Source organism: Laccaria bicolor, genomic scaffold (genome assembly GCF_000143565.1).
Source record: "Laccaria bicolor S238N-H82 LACBIscaffold_31 genomic scaffold, whole genome shotgun sequence".
NCBI lineage: Eukaryota > Fungi > Basidiomycota > Agaricomycetes > Agaricales > Hydnangiaceae > Laccaria > Laccaria bicolor.
The window spans coordinates 40539-62379 of NW_001889902.1; the positions used below are offsets into that span (position 1 = coordinate 40539).

General features: G+C 46.2%; 7 protein-coding genes across 7 annotated transcripts; 4 read left to right on the plus strand and 3 right to left on the minus strand.

Annotated features, from left to right (window-relative positions):
* Positions 1–2147: 2147 nt before the first annotated feature.
* Positions 2148–2421, plus strand: LACBIDRAFT_306515 (uncharacterized protein; the record flags this gene model as incomplete). The annotated part of the gene is made up of 2 exons (XM_001885360.1): positions 2148–2319; positions 2372–2421. The coding sequence occupies 2 exons, from the start codon at positions 2148–2150 to the stop codon at positions 2419–2421; spliced, it is 222 nt and encodes a 73-aa protein (XP_001885395.1).
* A 1540-nt stretch (positions 2422–3961) lies between these two features.
* On the plus strand, positions 3962–5290 carry LACBIDRAFT_331036 (uncharacterized protein; the record flags this gene model as incomplete). Its single annotated transcript, XM_001885361.1, has 6 exons — positions 3962–4315; positions 4346–4361; positions 4410–4735; positions 4799–4962; positions 5017–5023; positions 5150–5290. The coding sequence occupies 6 exons, from the start codon at positions 3962–3964 to the stop codon at positions 5288–5290; spliced, it is 1008 nt and encodes a 335-aa protein (XP_001885396.1).
* An 87-nt stretch (positions 5291–5377) lies between these two features.
* LACBIDRAFT_306517 (uncharacterized protein) lies at positions 5378–5881 on the plus strand (the record flags this gene model as incomplete). The annotated part of the gene is made up of 1 exon (XM_001885362.1): positions 5378–5881. The coding sequence occupies one exon, from the start codon at positions 5378–5380 to the stop codon at positions 5879–5881; it is 504 nt and encodes a 167-aa protein (XP_001885397.1).
* Positions 5882–12768: 6887 nt separating this feature from the next.
* Positions 12769–14630, minus strand: LACBIDRAFT_331039 (uncharacterized protein; the record flags this gene model as incomplete). The annotated part of the gene is made up of 8 exons (XM_001885423.1): positions 12769–12867; positions 12914–13088; positions 13141–13245; positions 13365–13552; positions 13736–13746; positions 13824–14026; positions 14109–14212; positions 14310–14630. The coding sequence occupies 8 exons, from the start codon at positions 14628–14630 to the stop codon at positions 12769–12771; spliced, it is 1206 nt and encodes a 401-aa protein (XP_001885458.1).
* A 1045-nt stretch (positions 14631–15675) lies between these two features.
* On the plus strand, positions 15676–16356 carry LACBIDRAFT_306525 (uncharacterized protein; the record flags this gene model as incomplete). Its single annotated transcript, XM_001885363.1, has 3 exons — positions 15676–15945; positions 16040–16256; positions 16310–16356. 3 exons carry the CDS (start codon positions 15676–15678, stop codon positions 16354–16356), a joined length of 534 nt encoding a protein of 177 aa, XP_001885398.1.
* Positions 16357–20153: 3797 nt separating this feature from the next.
* On the minus strand, positions 20154–20360 carry LACBIDRAFT_306528 (uncharacterized protein; the record flags this gene model as incomplete). Its single annotated transcript, XM_001885424.1, has 2 exons — positions 20154–20268; positions 20326–20360. 2 exons carry the CDS (start codon positions 20358–20360, stop codon positions 20154–20156), a joined length of 150 nt encoding a protein of 49 aa, XP_001885459.1.
* A 511-nt stretch (positions 20361–20871) lies between these two features.
* LACBIDRAFT_306529 (uncharacterized protein) lies at positions 20872–21408 on the minus strand (the record flags this gene model as incomplete). The annotated part of the gene is made up of 3 exons (XM_001885425.1): positions 20872–21026; positions 21080–21148; positions 21216–21408. The coding sequence occupies 3 exons, from the start codon at positions 21406–21408 to the stop codon at positions 20872–20874; spliced, it is 417 nt and encodes a 138-aa protein (XP_001885460.1).
* Between the last annotated feature and the right edge of the window lie 433 nt (positions 21409–21841).

A 21841-nucleotide genomic window follows, 5' to 3' on the forward strand; every position in this document is an offset into this window, starting at 1 on the left:
CTCATGATGCCGTGCATGGGTGGTTGCTGGCGTCGTGCCTGTCGTGGTGAGAACGGAGGAACGGGGTGGTGGGGCATACGTACCCCTTGCCCATGACGTTGCCACGTCATGGGCGTTGTCCCTCGTCCTTGGTCCATCGTTCCGTGCTGGGGGTGTCGTTGTCGTTAGCGTGGGCGTCGTGTGCGTCGTTAGCATGGGCGTGGGCGTGGGCGTCGTCGGCGGCGTTGAGATGTGAATGGTGGTGGTGGTGGAAGGGAAAGGGATGGTCACGGCAGTGTGACCATCCCACAAACAGGCGACGTGACGATATGGCACGCCCTCAAGTAAGTCACGTGACCTCACCCCGCAGACTGAACAAAATCATGAATCCTTATTGCAGCTATCACTGACCCACACTATATGTAAATTATAATCTTTCCATTCATTGATTAATAAAATTGTAGGTATAGCTTGTCTATTGTATGGTCCATTTTCGCTTTTTTAGGTATATTCATATACAATAATAATAATATACTGGAATGACTGGAATCCACTAGAATCCACTGGACTCCACTGGACTCTGACTGGACTCATAGTCCACTGGACTGGGACTGGACTCAGGAAAGTGGCTGGCAGTCCAGTGGGAGTCCAGTGGACTGGACTGGACTGGACTGGACTGGGCATTCTGCCAGCCAATCTGGCCTGGTAACACTGCGGGCCCTGGCTTATATATCCACTGGGAATAATGTGAAAAAATGGGGTAGATATTAATAATAATGCTACCTTTTAACTACCGGAATTAGTTGAAAGATATTTAAAATCTTTTATTTCATTTTATCAATTTTTTTCCGTCGGAATTATTAAGAATTACGTGGGTGGATAAACTTCGAAGATATTGGAAGAAGATATTTCTACTAAAGGCAATCCATATCTGCACAGAGAATATGTGGAAGATGTGACACGAGGTGAAGAAACTTCCCAATATAGCAGTATTCTCGGATCTAATTAAACACCTGCTTGATAAGGCTACATTCGCTGGACGTCGGCACTTGCTTCCATCTACGACCTCGTCGCAGCATACAACAGTACATAACGGCAACCAACGCTCAGCGTTCAACGTTCAACATTCAAAATGGACACGGGAACGCGCCCAGCAAGGAGATCCGCAGTTTCACCCAACGTGAGGACCACATTCTCTCTTATGCAAATCTTCAGCTAACAAAGCCTGCTTCAAATTTCGTTCCACTACCTACAAAAAAACCCGACAGACAGACAGAAGGGCGAGCAAGGTAACGATAATGCGACACGAAGACTTTCAAAACCAACGCGTGAACGCCGCCGGAAGGGGGCGGGATAGTGGGCAACGAACAGATACGCTACGGACAGCTGGCATTTTGCGTTTACAAGCTAGGGTAGGCTCGTGGTGAGTAATAAATGCACCCAGGCCAACGCTTGCAACCAGCCTGTGAGATTGCACTTTTCCGCCGGCTGACTTAAAATGGCTCTTAATCTGCACCTCTTGGCTGCGGCGAGCGTTGTGGGGTGAAGTTCAACATGAGCGGGGCCCCTTTGCATTTGAAGTATGGATTCACAATTCTCAGGGAACAGCCAGTTCATCCGTCAACATCTCCTCCGAAAACTCTCGCCGTAAAACTTTCTATTTCCTCCGAGCTGCTACAACTCTCGAACTCGCATTCGACAGTTTGTATAGCATCCCACTTCTCTGATGGAAACAACAACTATAGCTCGATGTCAACCCTCCAGCGACCAAAAGGGAGTCTTGTCCAAGCCGTAATTTGAAACGAAACGAATGGATGAGCAAGAATCCTGACCAAAATCGAGCACTCACAAAAGATTTCTGCGAAGTACTCAGAACTATCCTCTACCCCCATCCCCACGCTTATTCGACTTTCCCTGACCTAACCCAACCTCGGCCCTATCTTGCCTCTCCTACAGCCCGGAGTCCTCATGCAGACGCCCACTACGCCCTAGCATTTCCACAGTTTTCCTTTCTCAGATAGACGGCCAATTATCTTTGTCAGCCATCTTTTTACGGAGTCGGAACTTCGACGAGCTGGTGGAGGTGAAGACGATATCTTTTAACGGTCAGTGAGCAACCTGTTGTGTTTGAGCCAATCTGATACCTTGATATAGGGGAGGGAATAGTTATGTCCCGGGAGGGAAGACATCCTTGGGCGATTGTTGTGCCCTTCGCTCTACCCAGTGAAAAGATTTGTGTGCATACCTACCGTCAAGGCCGCCTGCATTCATATGACGACTTGCTAGAGGTCATCACGCCAAATGCTGAGCACAGAGACGACTCCAGAGTACTTTTTGCGCGTGGGTTTCCGTGACGTGCGCAGAAAAATTGACACTTACCTTTTCGGATTAGATGCTATCATACGACACCCGGCTAGATCTAAAGCGCGACGTCGTCGCTAAGGCATACCAAAACTACTTCAGTAAATAATCTCTCTACAGCTCTCATCATTTGGTACTAATGCTCAGAACAGAAATTCCTGAGCCGTCGATGCCGCGAATGCTATCTACGATACCCTTGCCCCTGCAGTACGCCTAACGTACCAAACTAACTCCTCACTTTGATACCCCCGAGGACGGTCATGTATGTGAGCTGTAATGTGTAATGTGCACACGCAGGCTAGGGATGTTGGAAGTATTTTGAGGGCGACGGAGGGGAATCAGGAGGGGAGGGAATTCGAATATTGCTCGAATATGTGCATTGTATGTGCATGTCGACTCTTGAGTCTACCTTGATTTATTTTGCTCGCTCATCCTTTCCTCTTATGTACCACCATCACCACTTTTGCAAATACAGACATGGAAACTACAGCAACCGCTGACAAGTTGGATTTACCGTTGAATGCGCAGATAAATAGAGACTCAGAGCAGGAGATTTGCTCTGGTGTGACAATTACAGATCTGTCACACGTCTCAGCAGCCACCAACGCCGACGTCCAAATCTCTTTCATCTCCAGAAATTTGCCCTCAATTCTCCCCCAATCACGTCTCTAAGGAGGGTTGAGAGTGATACAAAGGTCTCTTAACTGCGACCATACTTTTTTTGGGTCGAAACGACGCGTTTTGGTGACAGCTCACGAGGATACCAAAACGTGTACTCCTCGTTGAAGTTTTAGAGCAAGGGATTGATACAATAATGTGTGTGTTTAGATTATAGTTCGTAAGAGACGATGACGACTGATACGGGCATACAGCACTATTTCACGAGTCATAGGAGGACGATACCTAGACGGTATCTTTCGCTTTCGCAATCTCTGTTTTCACTGTGGAGAACATCAAAAGCGAAATTCGCATCACCCCTCCTTTCGAAGGTTCCGCTTACGAAAATACGGACATGGACACCACAGTAACCGCTACGAACGGGCATAATCACGACCCACCGCAATCAGAATCACAAACATAACCGCTCTCTTTCGATACAGACATTTTCTGGATGTATTTTCTCGCCCTCTTACCACCCGTCATTGGTGCTTTGCCATACGAGTTGGACTCACTGTTCGATGATGAGTTTGATGAGTGTGTTGCTAGGTTTGCAGCTGAGTCTGGGAGTGGTGGATATCGTTAAAGTGAAGGACGAGGTAGAAGGTTTGTCGTTTTATTCATACCTTCGCATAAATAGATGTTTACGGAGAAACCACGCAGATGACGGAGGAACACTGACATACATGTACCACCTCATCCCACATCTCACTTACCACCCAACACACGTCACAACACTTGCGCTGATAAAACGAACAACACATTTCGACCCACTTGTACTGCTCTTTGCCCAGCTTCACTTTCATAATCTCTTTGGTGGTGACGAGACGCCGTACGAGTCTTTACACGCCGTGATAAGCTGCGGAGTTAAGCCATGGTTCGACGTGTTTGTAGGGACCAGGGCAGGGGCAGGGAAAGACGCAGGAGGTGGGGGTGGAGATGGAGAAGCAAGTTGGGTATACCAATGACGAAGAAAAACTTTGCAGAGCTCGAGTTGCGTTTGTTGCACTTACCTGAGTTGAATAAAGGCCCAATCTCAAGGTCAACAACCCAACATCTCCCACATTCATCGAAGCTCCCCACCGACAGCACATTCCTCAACTCTCTCCACTCGCACGTCAACACATGGATCAAAGCCATCCAAGCGGTGACCAAGCTCACAAGAGACGTTTCCTCCGGCACGGCATCCCAAGAGATCAACTTCTGGTTGATCATGAGCCTCGAAAGGGCATTGGAGGGGATAGAGGCGCAGCTGAGGAGCGAGGAGGTGGGGATGGTCATGGATGCACTGAGGAATGCAAAGAAGTTCCGTGCCACTGTTAGTTTTATTGCTGATACCGGGCTAAAGGATGCTACAGATCTCGGTGTGTCTCTCCCTCTCTCATTGTACTCAAGGCTAACGATGTGGACAGTGCACAAGTACAGCCAACTAATGGAAGACTTTCCGCTCAACGACCTTCTCTCCTCCGCAGACCTCGACAAAGTGCACGAATCACTCACGCCCATCTTCTCCCATCTAAACAGAAAACTCAAGCTATCTCCCTACCCAATCTGTCGAGCTCTTCCACTCGTCAAAGCAATCTTACGAGATTTTAACGACGTTCTCCTCCAGACCATAACAACCCACCGGCTAGCATACACACCCTATCCCACCTTTGAACGTCTCCTCGCGAGACGACGGGGATACAGGATGTGGGATGATCTCATTAAAGAGTTCACGAACGTTGCGAGGGAGTTGGTTAGTCCCTTTCTTTTTTCCCTCTCTTTTTTTAGGTGCTGATGTGAGTACTTTACGGCAGAGGGCACCGAGGTATGGGTAACAGCTGAAAATGTGTACAACGACCGTGTGTCTCGGGTCGAGAACCAGATTATTGCAAGGCTCAGGGATAGACTTGGCACGGCGCGCAATGCGAACGAGATGTTTAGGGTTTTCTCAAAGTTTAATGCACTTTTCGTTAGGCCAAGGTACGTGCTTTCTTTGCCTATTGTGATCCTTCTTGCTGAACGATACTCGTGTAGATTCGCGGTGTGGTACTGGAGTACCAGACTCAACTTACTGACTCGGTGAAGGAGGTCATTTAGCACTTGCACGACGAGGTACCCTCCTCCCTCTTTTCCCATCCAACCACTGACTGACTTCCTTGACCACCAGTTCAAAACCCAGTACCGCTTCTCTGAAGCCTACCACATGGCTCAACTGCGTGACCTTCATCTGGGCCCGCCCCAAATCGAACGACAACTCCTCACATACATGAAACACGTCAAAGACGTCCTCAGTAAAGGCTATGCATAAGGTCAAAAACTCCAATCCAAATCCTCAGCGTTCCGCAAAAAACTGGACGTATTCGATACATGGCTGCACGACATCAACCGTCGGGACATGGGCGTTGGCGGGCGTTTATTCAAGATTGTCCGTTTGGGCCGAGGAGGGTTCCAGTTGGCGGTCAATTTCGGTCCGCAGATTATTCCACTCTTTAAGGAGGCCAGGAATTTGCTTTGGGTGGGCTTCCAGGTTCCTCATGCGATTACGAATATGGCGAAGGATGCGAAGAGGGTTTATCCCCATGCTGTTAGTTTGATGGAAACTGCTAGTTTGGAAACTGCTAGTTTGATGGAAACTGTGAGTTTGTCATACAGGCAATACGACCCTCTGTCCCTATCCTGGCTTTTGTACATGCATCGCATCGGACTGCTAGACTGGGAGTGGAAGCCGAGAGTGTTTCCGTGCTTATCTTTCGGCGGGCAGGAATACGTGGTGCGGACGACGACTTTGCTTGCCGCTGGCTCTGGTGGTCCTACGTCATCACTCAGGAAGTCCAGCGTTAAGGAAACGCCACCATCATCGACGTTAACGCCAAAGCCCACGAGGTCAGCGATGTCTTGAAGGTTCAGGTCGTGGTCTGTGTTGCCTCGAAGGTCGACAGAGATTAGGTTCGTGCGCACGAGGGTAGGAACGACGAGAAAAACAAGTGTAAGGATCCTGAGGCTGGTGCCCAGAGGCCGGAGGGGCATTGCGTATGGCGAACTATGTTGGGCGAGTGTTTGATGACCAAGGCGTATTCGCGTCTGGCGTTGAACGGCTTTTTATATCCAAAGGTGTGGCTGACACTGTTCAAAATGTTCTGGATTCAAACTTATGTTTAACTATTAGTCTGGAACGAAATAAACCCATAAGATGACAACGACGTTAAAAAAGTTAGCGTCGAATTCAGAGTGAAAACCCGTTTGATATGAAGATTCCTCTGTGAGGTATACATAAGTCATTCGAAATATTTCAGCAAACAAAAACCTTACCTACGAAACGCCTCAGTCCCGTTTACTAGGTTTTCTCATCCCAATCTTCCATCTCGTCCGTCCAGTGAGATCGGATTCGTGCGCACAAGAGAAGGAGTGAGAAAAACGAGTGCATGGATATTGAAACTGAAAGTGGTTTGTATAACAAGGAGCGAGTGCATGACAGCCAGGTGCTGCACCCGAAGGGGTCTGAGGTCCTCGTCAACTTGAGCGACCGCACCACTCACTGGCAAAAGAGTGTAAGACCACTCATTACATACGCGCTTCGCGTCTAAGTACTACAGACTCTTTAGCCAACGAGTAATGTAAGTACAAACGACATTATACTATAACAGGAATGAATTGTACAGTCAAGGTATTCTAAGGGCGACGAACTCCCAGATCAAGGATGTAAAAATTGGACGGGTAGGTTAAAAAATCTGCGTAATAAAAGGAAGGCATCCAGGGATGTGGAGTGAAGCCGCGATTGGCAAAAGTAGGTGAAGTGGAAGTAAATATCCATGGTATGTATATCGTCCAAAGAGCCCGACATCTAGTCCCCTATCAATCAAATGCGACACTGGAAGAGTAGTAGCACAACTCACCATGGGATTTTGGCACCATCTAAACCGACCTCTTAGCCCGCTTGGCAGCCCCTAGTTGACTTCTGGTCTTCAACAGAGATGTATCAACTTGGCGTGCAGAGCCACGCAGACGGGGGACTGAGGAAGAGCATCACGACGACGAGAGGATGTCAAGCAGACGGCTGTGGAAGGGCATTTTCCACTGTCGTTGTCAGCCGTCAACGCTCCTGTGATCTAGTTAAATTTTTAGTAAGGACTAGACGATGCGAGTTGCGAGTTGCATGTATAGCAAACCTTGCTGTACGAGCAGTAGTGGGTGACCGTATTATATTGACAGTAAAGAGGGTTGCTGGTTTCATCACGGCCTTGTTGTTGAGGTCTTTGGGGGGGCACAGACACAAGGGGTGTTAATGCAGTTCCAGATGTCGCAAATATGTTGTATCCCGCAGCGCTCAGCTTCTGAACAGAGGGAAAAATCTCGAGCTTTTCACGGTAACTACCAATGGAGAGAAGTATGTTCTTCTTGGGTGGAACGACACCAGTCGATATCAGATACGCCTTGTACTTGTCATGGCCGAAACAAGCCACCTCTCCAGTAGAAGCCATCTCTACGCCTAGGATAGGGTCGGCCCCAGACAGCCGGCTGAAACTAATTTGGGGTACTTTGACACCAACATAGTCAGGCGGGAGATTGAGATCGGGATAAGACTCTATTGGAATGTCGAGCATGACTTTGGTGGCCATTTTGATTGCATCGATACCCAATCGACGCCAGTGACTTTTGACACAAAGGAGAACGACCGTGCGGCCCGTAGATTACACTCAATGACCTTAATCTCGTTAATCTTGGCAATGAACTGGATATTGAAAGGACCAGCCACATTCAGAGCGTTTCTGATCTTCGCTGTCGCCTCCTTGATCTGGCGGACAGTCTGTGGATCCAAGTCCTGAGGAGGGTGGATGAGCGTGGCATCACCCCAATGGACCCCTGCATTTTCCACATGCTCTGAGATATAGTGCATAACCATCTTTCCATCCTTCGCCACGGTGCCCATCTCAATCTCTTTGGCCTGTTCGATGTACTTGGAGATGACGACAGGATGATCTCGCGATACCTCAGCAGCTTGGGTCAAGTAGTTCGCCAAATCATCACTTGTAGACATAACGTTCAGGGGAGAACGTAGGAGGGGCGGACAAGGACAGGATAACCAACGGCCTGGCAGAAACTAGAAGCATCCTCGAAACTGGTAAGCTCCTTCCACAAAGGCTGGTCAACACCGATTTCATCAAGGAGGCAAGAGAACTGGAATCGACTTTCGGCAGTATCGATCATTTTGGGTGAGGTCCCATAAATCTTCACATTCTGGCGATGTAAAAAGCAATGTTGTTTAGCGTTTGACCACCCATAGACAGGATGACACCGCGTGATTGTTCTGTGTCGTAAATGTCGAGGATGGTCTCCAAGCTAATGTTCTCGAAGCACAACCTATCAGCCTCGTCATAATCAGTGCTGACGGTTTCGGGGTTGTAGTTGATCATGACAGTTTGAAGGCCTTGATCACGAAGGGTGTGGATGGCGCGGACCGCGCACCTATCAAATTCAACAGAAGGGCCAATGCAATAGACGCCTGAGACTAGAACCATGACACCCCTGTCGTGAAACTCAACATCATGCTCAACCGCGTTGTAGGTGGTGTATAAGTAGTTGGTAAAGGCCGGGAATTCCGCGGCCACAATATCAATTTGTTTGACAAATGGAGCGATTCCCGCTTCTTGATGGAGTTTTCAAACGGCAAGCTCAGTCGAGCTGATGCAGGTAGCAATTTGATGATCCGAGAAACCGTATTGCTTCGATTGTCGAAGTAGGTCTGATGATAGATTCGAGGCGTTGCAAGTTCTATGGGTTAACCTATCAGAAAGGAAGAAACCAAGGATCACAGTTGACTCACGAAAGACATTGTTCCAGCTTGAAGATGTTTTGGAGCTTGTCTAAGAACCATTTATCGATGTTCGTCATCTGCCATATTTTGTCGACGCTATAACCACGATTGAAGGCAGTTGATATAGCAAAGACCCGTTTATCCGTAGGGTTGACGAGCTCCTCATCAATATTCTCCACAAAATCATTCTAACCAAGCCACTGAGGTAAGAATCAGAACGATATGATGTACAGAACAGAAGCTTACTTTAGCAAATCCAGAAAACTGATCATCGATCGCTTGAATCGCTTTTTGGAACGTTTCTTCAAATGTGTGGCCGATGCTTATAACCTCGCCCACACTCTTCACGCTGCTGCTCAGAAGACGACTGACGCGATTGAACTTTTTCAGATCCCAGCGAGGAATCTTGATGACTACGTAGTCCAAACTTGGCTCAAAGCAGGCATTGGTGACTTTTTGGTGACAGAGTTCTTCATCTTGTTGAGTGGGATCCCAAGGCCAAGCTTAGCAGCAATGAAGGCGAGGGGGTATCCAGTGGCTTTGGAGGCCAGGGCGGACGAACGGGAAAGTCGAGCGTTAACCTACAGAGTTCATCGGGTTTAGACGGCAATAAGACTGCCCTTTTTGATGTTATGCTCACCTCGATAATATAGTGTAAATTCCCTCCTCCTTGAGTGCCTTGATAGCTTGTGAACCGGAGTAGTCGAATTCACCTGCTTGACCTATGAACAAGCCGCCTGAGCCAAGGATGATGACCTTGCTGACCAGGAACACGTCTCGCATTATCTTCCTTGTTGCCCCCAGGCATTTGCTGCGGATGGGTGCCGTAGACCCTGTGGCAGCACAGTCCTTGACGTTCTGAATGAAAACATCGAAAACTTGAAGGAATTCGGTATCACGAGGACCGGCATTTGACTCAGGATGGAATTGAACAGAGAAGAAGGGCTTGGTTTCACAATATATACCCTCATTGCTCTGGTCGTTGGCGTTTGTAAAGAGTGGCTTCCAGCCGCAAGGAAGAGAGTCGGTGTCAACCTGGAAACCGTGGTTTTGGCTGGTAATATAGCACCTGCCGGAAAGAGCGTCGGATGTTGTGGCCGCGATTGCCGTATTTCATTTTTGAAGTCGTAGCGCCAGCAGCTAACACCATGAGCTGATGGCCTAAACAGATGCCAAAGATGGGAAGACCTCCTGCTTCCATGGCCTTGGCGAGTCGTGAGATGGTGGTTTTGACCATGGCGGGGTCGCCAGGTCCATTGGAAACGAAAATTCCGCGTATGGTTCAGAGTCTGACATCCACAACCTCGGGAAGCGAAACCTCCAATCCACCACCAGCACACCCTCTTCTTCCTCTTCCTCTTCCTGTTCCTCTGCCTCCACCTCATTCCCCTTTGCAGGAACGACAACATGCACAGCATCTTCATACCGACATGCACCAACTCCTCTCCCTCCCCTTCCTCTTGGCTCTCACCCGCTTCATCCAAATTCAAAACAGAAACGGGTGCAAAGATGGGCACAGGCACTTGTACAATGGGCACAGACACAAATGCCTTTTGCACAACTGGGAGATGCACAAGAGGCTCAACGAGTACAGCAGGCGCCGTTTGTAATACCACTGGGACTGGGACAGGCGACGCCTCCCTTGACACCACCCGACTAGAACCAACAGATAACAGGCGAGATGGTCCGAGAAGAGGAAGAGTCCACGTCTACGAGCTTTTCTTCCGTTATTGAGATGTTGATGTCGATGAGTGCATTGTTGTCGGGATTTCCTGATGCATGGCGCGCAGAAGCAGCATTCCGATTGAACGGAAGCAGCTCAACGTCCTGCTTGAGAGTGACCAATTGCAACTCGACGTCCTGCTTATTTTGAGAAAGCAGCTCGGCGTCCCCACCCCTCATACCTGTAAATCAGAGCGCCTTGCGCGTGCTTGAACCCAAACACGTCTCTCTCCCCCTCCACCTCTTGTGCACGTGCTGTTGTGTCAGATAGATCGACCAACGGCATCACGACCAATCTCAGGCGGACCACCCGGAACCAGCAAGTTCCTTGCACTCCTCCCATTCTTCCTCCGACCGAAAACACCTACATCCTCGTCATCTTCCCCTTCTTCGCCTTTGGAGCTGGAGGAAAAGTCAATCAAGGGTGCATCTCTCCCTTTCCCTTTCCCTTTGTATAAATCCTGCATCTCAACTTCCGCTTCCGCATATGGGAACACTGCCGCCGCCAAGTCATGAGGAAGCCCAAGTCTCGAATTCGCGACCTTTGTAATGGGGACACCGCCTAGACTCTTCGACCGTCTGTGGGGGCGTGGTCGCTAGGAAGGGCGGGGACGGCGTTCGTGGATGATTACCGGGGCTTATTATGCCCTTCGGTGGTTGGGGTTGGAGGGGAATGTATGGGCCTGGGAAGAGGGAGAAGGGCGTGGGGAGCATGGCACAACCTTGAGCTCAATACCTCGTTTAGCGAAGCAGCGAATTTGGTTGTGTTTCATCCCAACGTCGATCACAAGTACGCGTAGTGGACGACTGGGGGGATGAAGTCGAGCTTTATAAAGCTTGGGGGCGGCAATAGAGACTGCTGCAACCAAATTTTGGTCGTTAGGGTTGCTGAAGGGAATGTCCAAATATTATTCTCGCCAAGGATAGGAAGTGGATGGGACCGAGGGAAGGGCTTGTTTTAATAGGTCTAAAGGGCGGGGACAATTAAGTCGCGTTCCTTCAGCACGAACTAGGGCTTTTCCCAGCAGAGACCCTTTCTCTCTGATCCTTTTGGTGAGAGCACGGGTATCGATGCCGAAAAGGGCAGGTACGCCGCTCTCCTTCAACCATGCTCCAAGTGAGGATTCTGCAAGGAAGTGGCTGAAATCTTCTGAGTAGGAGCTGACAATTAGCGCAGCAATATGGATACATCATACGAGAAGATTTGAATTCCTTTGGAAGTTCATTTAGCGATTCGTGCATGATATCCAATGCGACGTAAGTACTCACCACGAGCCTATCCTAGCTCGTAAACGCAAAACGCCAGATGTCCATAGCATATCTGTTTGTTGCCCACTATCCCGCCCCCTTCCGGCGGCGTTCACGCGTTGGTTTTGAAAGTCTTCGTGTCGCATTATCGTTACCTTGCTCGCCCTTCTGTCTGTCTGTCGGGTTTTTTTGTAGGTAGTGGAACGAAATTTGAAGCAGGCTTTGTTAGCTGAAGATTTGCATAAGAGAGAATGTGGTCCTCACGTTGGGTGAAACTGCGGATCTCCTTGCTGGGCGCGTTCCCGTGTCCATTTTGAATGTTGAACGTTGAACGCTGAGCGTTGGTTGCCGTTATGTACTGTTGTATGCTGCGACGAGGTCGTAGATGGAAGCAAGTGCCGACGTCCAGCGAATGTAGCCTTATCAAGCAGGTGTTTAATTAGATCCGAGAATACTGCTATATTGGGAAGTTTCTTCACCTCGTGTCACATCTTCCACATATTCTCTGTGCAGATATGGATTGCCTTTAGTAGAAATATCTTCTTCCAATATCTTCGAAGTTTATCCACCCACGTAATTCTTAATAATTCCGACGGAAAAAAATTGATAAAATGAAATAAAAGATTTTAAATATCTTTCAACTAATTCCGGTAGTTAAAAGGTAGCATTATTATTAATATCTACCCCATTTTTTCACATTATACCCAATGGATATATAAGCCAGGGCCCGCAGTGTAAGAGGGCCACTGGAATCCACTGGAGTCCATTGGAGTCCACTGGAGTCCACTGGAGTCCATATGGATTATGTGGGGGAGGGTAAAGACCTCACTCTGCCATCATGTCAGATAGTTGTGATAGGGCCGTATCAATGGTCAGCACCTGCAATAAACAAAATGATGGCCTAGTAGTCCTTTAGTTTAGATAAAGAAGAGGATTGATATAAGAAATAAGTGTACCTGACAAATTTTGTATGAGACACTGAGCATGCGATGGGCAGTTCCCCATCAAACGTTGCTGTGAAGGGGGATCTTGAGGGCGTCTTTCAAGCCACATTCAATTTGTAGCTTCTCGAATGCTTCAATGCGCTGCCCGGATGATTGAATCTGTGGCAAGTTAGAATCGAGATAGCAGGGAATTGGCATGACCAACCTTGATAGCAAGAGTCCGGATAGCCGCAGTTACATCCAAGGAACCATTCAGCATGCGGTTGTCAGGCAGTGATGGGTCATATTCCCAGATAGCTGTAGCTGTTTCCACAGCTGCGATCTTGGTGATATGAGTCATCACGTCAACTTCTGCGAGGTTGACAACATGACCTAGACAACTACATAATGCATTATTAGCGGCTAACAGTTGAAAGTTATAGTGAAACTTACGGAAGTTGGTTCTCCTCTGCAGACCACGGAGGAAGATTTCGTTGTGTGTGCGTCGCTTCAATAGTTTCACATTTTGTGGGTGTTGTCCAGGGTAAGAGTGTGGAGCTGTTCATACGTTCATAAATCAGACATCGATATCAGAATTTGATTGATAGATAGACAGTACCTTAGACCTTTCCAGATTCATTATCCCAATCCGATCACAAACACCCACGAAGTATCACCCCAAGTTCTTCCTGTTGTGGTCGCCTGAGACTGATCGAAAGCCGATAACCTCTGAGCGCATCTCCCATGTCTCTTCACCCTCCTTTCTCTTCACATCAATCCAATGCACAGTGACGCCTAGGAAAGCCGCCTTCATGGTATCAGCACTCCACATATCTGCAGTTGTAGAGATTAGACCAGGAGCCATCTAATGAAAACTGGTCAGTCTCAAAAGTATCTGGAATATGTTATGTGTTGTTGGCAGATCCTGTAACATCAACTTTGGCTGCATTGCGACCAAACAGTTTCGAAACGCCGTTTTGTTTGCAATGGCAAGGGACTAACACAGGTGGTGAGCATACTAGAGATGTTTATGTTGGTGAGTACTTACCTGGTCGTCAACTGCAATAAACTGAGTCACCACATGAAGGGTGTTTTCGCGTGTATATACAATGGATGCAACCTCCTTCCCGACGAACCCATCCAGTGTTCCTTGTCACCCCACATCCTTCCCCATTCGCTCTTCTTCCATTCTCTTCCAAACCGTTCAAGGGATCGCCCAATGATGTTCTGGTACATTTGCTTCTTTGCATCGTTGTTGATACATGTCGTAATGCTGACGAATATGTTGCTGACAGGAGGAGTTGCTACCAGTGTGGAATGCCTTTCGCTTTCCACACCACTTCACAAAATCATTGTCGTTCCTATCCAAAGTAAGTAAGAATTGTTCTCTTTTCACATATCATGACTTGCAAATGTTACACCAGCGCCTGCTTAGCGTCTCCACCCTGTTGTCCTTGTGAATGAATGTCACCTTGATGGTGTCTGTGAAGACGAGCCGAACATCCCTAGCCAAGTCCTTCTTGCACTGTACCAACGAGGGGACAGGTATATGGTGATGATCATGCAGCCTGTCTCCCTTTTCAAATGTTAATGTTGTGTATAGGAGACTGCCATGTTCATACCTCAGAGTCATCTGGGGATTCGTGCTCACTTTCCGGCTCACCACCCATCACCTCTGGTTCTTTGTCATCCTTATTACCAGCATCAACCACCTCATCATCACTAGCTTCTGTCGGCCTCACACATTTCTTCTTACGTCGCCTATGATCCGACTCTTCAGAAGATTCATCAGAGGATTCATTCTCGGCTGGTCGCTTCTGTGAACCTGTCTTCTTATGTTGTGTGGCTGGTGTTTTTTTCGGAGCTGCTTTCTTTGGTGCTGCTTTTGTAGGTGCCTTTGCATGCGCGTTGCCTTTGCCTTTTGCAGTTGCCGCTTTTGCCATGCTGTGCTGATCTTTTGTAAATTTGCCCTTTATAGTTCCACTATGTTTGGTAGTGTATTATGATCGTCACTCACAGTCAGATCCTCGTCGCATAGACTCACCATCATTGATAGTATATTTTTTATGTAGCTCTCGTGTCATTTCATACATAGGTAAAAGACCGGTTGCAACCGGTTTGAACTGGTTTTTTTTCAGTCTTTCCATTTTTTGCCAAACCTTGGGACTGGCAACCGGAAATTTTCAAGGTCAGTGCAACTGCAACCGGTGGTCTGGTCTTTTGCAGTTGTGTTCAGTTCGGTTTCGGTCATATTTTCAGTCCAGTCAACTGGACCTGCAAACACTATGCTGGACCTCCCCTAATCACTTGGCTTGCATGGTGCTCCTCATCCAACTGGAAGTAAAAGGTGTACCCATCTGTCTTGTCCTCGACATTGTCAAGCTACCAAAGGTAATTAGTCAAATGGATTGAGTGAGTGGAATGTTAACAATACCTTCTGGCAGTCACACACAGGCTTAAACATGGTGATCGTGTTCCGGGGGATCCTGGAAATTTTCAGGATTGAGCACAAGGTACCAATGAGCTTTGAGATATCACTTACATGAAGACTGATCATATTGTAGATCCTCAGCTTGATGGCAGACAATGCAATGAACAATGATACACTTAGCAAGTACCTTGCCCACAAAGTGCCATCGTATTTGACTATCAATCCAACACATTGTTTCCTTCACATCCTCAATCTCTTCGCCAAGTCGCTCCTCTGGTGATTTGACATGACACCTAGAAAAGAAACGGATGGCATCAACAATGAACTGTCGCCAGAGGAAGAAGAATTGTTAGGTCTAGCCAAGGGTTTAGATGAGGAAGAACTTACCATAGAACTACAGGATGAGGCTAATGAGGACAAGGAGGTGCTGGATGATGATGATGATGATGGTTGGGTCGACAAGGTGGATGAGCTTTCTGAGGACAAGTGCACATTCGCCCTGTCAGCTCTGTCCTTGTAAAGGTAAGACTTTTAAAACTGCACATACCTTGTTAATGATGTCATTCCAGCTCCATAAACTCTCCTTTGCACTTGTGAATTCTATAATGATCCTTCTTCCAGCTTGGAAAGCATGCCTCGTTGAGCTAAGCTGTGCTGTGAGGATCATGCCTCGCAATGTTCAGACATGTTGGAATTTGACCTATGATATGCTTCAGTTTTCTTTGAAATACAAGGATGCAATAAAGATGGTTACCACAGATTTAGCCAACAGCCTATGGAAATATGAACTGAACAACAATGAGTGGTTGATTGTGAAGGAGTTGGTGGCGACATTGCACATAAGGTTTCATCACAGTCACACTTTGATGTTCTCCCTTTGTTCTCCCTTCATGTATCTGCCACATCTCTCTCATCCCTCAGATCCTTAAGGATGGGACCGAGTTTTTCTCACAAGGATCTCCCAACCTGGCCAACTTGATCCCTGCTATGGACCACATTGACAAGGATTTCACCATGAAAACCCAAGCCAACAGCAAAACCCACCCAGCTATTCAACACACCCTCACACTCGCCAAGAAGACTCTTAACTGGTACTACTCATTGACAGATGAGTCTGAGGTCTATCAAATTGTGATGGGTAAGTCTCTGTCTATGTTTTACTGTACTTATTAATCTCATCTAACTCCACAGCCATCTCAGTTCTTCATCCTCAACACAAGCTCGAATACTTCAAGTGAGCTGGCTGGCTGACCAAATGGATCAAAACCATGGATACACTCATGCATGAAGAGTTTGAGAAAACGTACAAGAACCAAGCACAAGATGGTGATGGCGAGGATGACAATGATGAGAACAGTTCAAGCTCTGGGGAGTCTGTCTTGGAGGATGCCAAGGTAAGTAAAATGAACAAATCAAACCAGATATCACCAAGCTAACTGCATCAATATGAACCTAAGAACATATTTGACAATCTCCCAGCTTACAAACGCACTCCCAAATTGAAGTCTTTCGCTGACAAATATCAAATGTATCTGAGCACGCTGACTGAAGCCATCAAACAACCTCTCCTCTGGTGGTATGAGGGACACCACTTATATCCTCAACTCCATTGTATGGCATTGGATTACCTTTTGATCCCTGGTATGATTAGTAAATTTAAATTCTATTTGATAACCTAAATTTGTTGTTCAGCTACATCCGTCAATGTGGAACGGCTCTTTAGCCATGGCTGTCTATTGTTGTCACATATGCAGAGTCGTCTTTCTGCTCAAACTACCTGTGCTCTCCTTTGTCTCAGTTCTTGGAGTCTTGCAGGATTGGTGAGGGATGATGATGGTGCTCAATGATGTCAACATTGAGGTTGAGCTGGAAAAACTTGGTAAAGTTCTTGGTAAGACATATTGTGGCTTGTAGTAGTTGAGCAAATGTACGCCTGGTACCCCTGTGTAGTCTACTTATCAGTCTTGTTTTTTTTTTGACCTATCCCACTCAGGATACCTGTACTAACCTGTCATAATAAACCCGCAGCTTTGAGGGTAGGCACCCATGTGGGTGAGGGCATGGGTGAGCTTGATGGTACCCATGGGAGTACCCGTGCTGTTGCCTAGTTGTGATTTTCATCATGCTACCCAATACAACCAAACAAGTTTTTGAAAAATGAGTTGTGCAAAGCATTATGCAAAAAACTGTAAGTGTAAGTATTCTGGGGGAGCTTGCCTCTCTGTCACCTAGCCATCAACCCATTTCTACAGATTGTTTGAGGGCAGTTACTAGGATTCAATCAACACAGATCCATTTTATGTATTGACATTGCATTTGTTTAGTTACAACTGGTATTTTTAGGTAAACTTACTTAGTCATCAACAGAACTGAGTTTGAGGGAAGATTTGATTTCATATTTATTCTGCCTGGGCCTTTACCTCTGCCTCAATTGCTATTGGAAGCTTCACAATTGCCTCATAACTTTTATATGATGCCACCTGAAGTGTATTTCCATACTCTTCTCCTTGTGCATCCACATCTGCCCCATTCTCAATCAAAAGCTTTGCAATTGTGTTATGACCCCAAATTAATGCTGCCTGAAGCGCATTTCCATATAGTCCTCTTGTGCATTCACATCTGCCCCATTCTCTATCAAAAGCTTTGCAATTGCCTCATAACCTTCATATGATACTTCCTGAAGTGCATTTCCATAGTGTCCTCCTTGTGCATTCACATCTGCCCCATTCTCTATCAAAGTCTTTGCAATTGCCTCATTCCCTTCAAATGATGCCCTCTGCAGCACATTTCCATAGTGTCCTCCTTGTGCATTCACATCTGCCCCATTCTCTATCAAAAGCTTTGCAATTGCCTCATGACCATAATATGATGCCGCCTGAAGTGCATTTCCATACTCTCCTCCTTGTGCATTCACATCTGCCCCATTCTCTAGCAAAAGCTTTGCAATTTCCTGATGACCTTTATATGATGCTGCCTGAAGTGCATTTCCATATTGTCCTCTGTGTGCATTCACATCTGCCCCATTCTCTATCAAAAGCTTTGCAATTGCCTCATAACCTTCATATGATGCTTCCTGAAGTGCATTTCCATAGTGTCCTCCTTGTGCATTCACATCTGCCCCATTCTCTATCAAAGTCTTTGCAATTGCCTCATTCCCTTCAAATGATGCCCTCTGCAGCACATGCCCATAGTGTCCTCCTTGTGCATTCACATCTGCCCCATTCTCTATCAAAAGCTTTGCAATTGCCTCATGACCATTATATGATGCCGCCTGAAGTGCATTTCCATAGTGTCCTCCTTGTGCATTCACATCTGCCCCATTCTCTAGCAAAAGCTTTGCAATTGCCTGATGACCTTTATATGATGCTGCCTGAAGTGCATTTCCATATTGTCCTCTGTGTGCATTCACATCTGCCCCATTCTCTATCAAAAGCTTTGCAATTGCCTCATAACCTTCATATGATGCTTCCTGAAGTGCATTTCCATAGTGTCCTCCTTGTGCATTCACATCTGCCCCATTCTCTATCAAAGTCTTTGCAATTGCCTCATTCCCTTCAAATGATGCCCTCTGCAGCACATGCCCATAGTGTCCTCCTTGTGCATTCACATCTGCCCCATTCTCTATCAAAAGCTTTGCAATTGCCTGATGACCATTATATGATGCCCTCTGCAGCACATGCCCATACTTTCCCTTCACCCATTTTTTCACATCTATTCCATTTTTCAGCAGACGAAGTGTAACTTTGATCAAACCAGCTTTGCATATATAATACTGTGGTGGCAAGTGTTTAGAAGCATTCTGTGGATCATAAATCCTAACCCAATTATCAAAAGCAGGGTTGTCAGGTGCCAGAAGCTTTATCATTAATTCTGATAGAGAAGATTCTTGAGAATTATTATCATTACCAGATTGTACATGGAATATCCAGTTTTCTGCTGCATACACCATAAGGGGAAAATCTGCATATTTTTCTCCCTTTGTTCCTTTAAATTGCAGAAGGTAGGCAAGACAAGTCTGAGATATCATAGAGTGAGACAGCTCTTGGCTCAAGCTGAAAGCTTTTATTTTCTTGTTGTGATGTTCTTCAAGATACTTAGACAAGAGATACTCTTTGATAGAGAAGTGTGCAAGCTTGATTTCATCTATTTGGTGTTTAGTATTTACTTCAATCTGGTGAAATATAATAACATACATTCTGATTGAATAACAAAACTGGAGCACATCATTAAGACATCTGAGATATCTTGAATTTGATTTTTAGATTCAAATTGTGGTCCATTGTTAGCTGTCAGATCCACAGTTACAGTTGCAGCAAGTTCCTTCAATGTCATTGGATGAACAGCAAAACACAGCCACAATAAAAATGTTTTGGTATAGCCATAGTCTGTTTCATCAATCCCCAGCAAGATTCGATCATATGTCTCATCCAGACCTTTAGGTAGATTGTTTAACTGTTCTCTAATTGCCTTCTCGGTTCAACATTTCTTAAAGTCCATTACCTGCAATGCAACCCATCGAAACCTTGATTCGAAGTTAGCAATTGCCCTGTCATTCAACTAGTAGTTTAAAAACATACATTCCATCTGCTTGCTTTATTAATGTTGACTTCACTTCATAGTGAATCTCTTGACCCCACTTATGCCAGTCAGAGTCATTCTGAAGCTGATAGTCAAGATAGGCCACAATATTATGGTCTCCAGATGCCTCAACCAGATCAATACAGGGATAAGACTTAAATTTATCATTGATTTCTTTTTCTGGCCTACTAGTAGTGATCAAGTGCAGCCTAAGATTTTTATTCATATCCAAGATAACAGTCTGAACCCAGTGAAGCACTTTATCTCTTTCAGAGCATTCATCAAGAGCATCCAGAACAATATATGCAGAGTTAAAGCCACCAAGAATATTTTCAAGAACATCATGAAGATCATCAAGAGATGGTTGCTGATAACCATTGCCACAGAAAGAATACAAGTCTGCCAAAACCTCTGGTACAGCATTCCCACATTTCAGTCAGAATTGCCAAATAAGTGATCAAATCAGTTTATCATGCAGCTGTAATTCCTTTTGAGAATCTCTGCCATCAAAAAAGAAATAAGCAGTTGCACAAGATGATTGTGTTTTGGAGAGGTGATTGATGATGGAAGAGCTAATTAAAAGGTTTAATTAGCCCCATCTTAGCACAATGAGTAAGTAAAGTATTTACCTTAGAATGGTTTTACCACATCCAGCTTGACACATGGTAAATATGCAGCCTAACACTGTATTCATCAACAGATAACTTACATTTTCCTTTAATCCAAAGAAAGCCAGCCTCTGCCAGCCACTTGGAAAAGCTCCTCCCTTCAAGAAACCATGAGCAGGAGTCTGGCTGACTCTTCAAAATTGTATGTGCTGCATGGTAATTGCTAGAACTGTCAGGTGGTGAAAGCCATGCATGAATCTTGCTGACTGAAGTATTCAGAGAGGTTAGTTGAAGTGATACTAGAACTGGCACATATATATATACCAAGTTTTTAATCCTCAATTCTTTGTAGAGTAATTTGAATACCCAAATCCACAACTATTGAACAATTTATTGAAGTCAATAGAATGTTGTGTTGATTACACACCTTGATTCATGACTTGATTAATAACACCTAATGAGATGCAGGTGAATGTTTCAAACATGAGATTGTCCAAATTAAACATACCTTGGTTGTTGCCAGTATTTACATATTCAACCCTCTCAAAATTATTCATAACACCAACTTCAGTAATAGTTGAATGATCTGCATGGTGAGCTTGCATCTGATATAAACTGTAAGAATTTATTGTAGAATTTACTGGCTGACTCCAACCCTGGATCCGCAATGGGAAGGTTGGATGGAGGTGCAGTCAAGGTGCATGAGTCAGATTTCGGAGGACCTATGTCGCAACCATCAGTAACGTCGGAAAGCAGAATTTTAAGCAGAACAGACCAATCAAGACAGGGGAAGGCTGTTGCAAGAGCTGGACAGTCTCATGTGAAGGGTGTCCAGCCTGGTCATCTACAATGTTTGATTGGATGAGGACCAATATTGACTTGATAGCCAAAGAGTTTGTCAGGTATCTCACCAGCGACAGCCCTTCCCGTATCCGGCGCGTGGATGGTGGAGGATGGTATCCTCATGATGGGCGGAGCAGAACTGGAGCGGGCTGCACCAGTACTATCGTTGGCGGATCGAGGTTTCGGCGAGCGCAATCTTGCGAACACTTTCTTGAGACTAGACAGCGGGTTCAATGAAGAATCTTTGGGTTGGTTTGACATCGTAGACGAGGTCGAAGTCGAGAAGAGGAAGAAGAAGCGCTTGTTGTTTACGGTGTGGCTTTGGAATTATTGCCAAACAAAAGTCATGTGTCACCCATGCCATGGCGTAATCCCTTGAACGAACACCAAAACACAACTCGACTAGGGCTTGCACTTTCTGCCCCCGCGCTCTATCAACTAAAATTCCAGGTATCTAAAGTCGACCACGAAGCCATTGAAGAAGGCCGCATCGCTCATGTCGCACAGACCTAGGCCCTCGCCTCGACCAAACCTTAGGAACCCGCACGTTGGATAGTCGTCAAATCAGCAACGATGCGAAACACGCTCTTTAAGCAGGTAGGAAGGGTCCGTAGTGTGGTGGGACACAAGAATGTACGTTATTCTTTTCCGCCTTTGTCTTCAACACTTTGATGGTAAAATGGTCCCCTCAAAG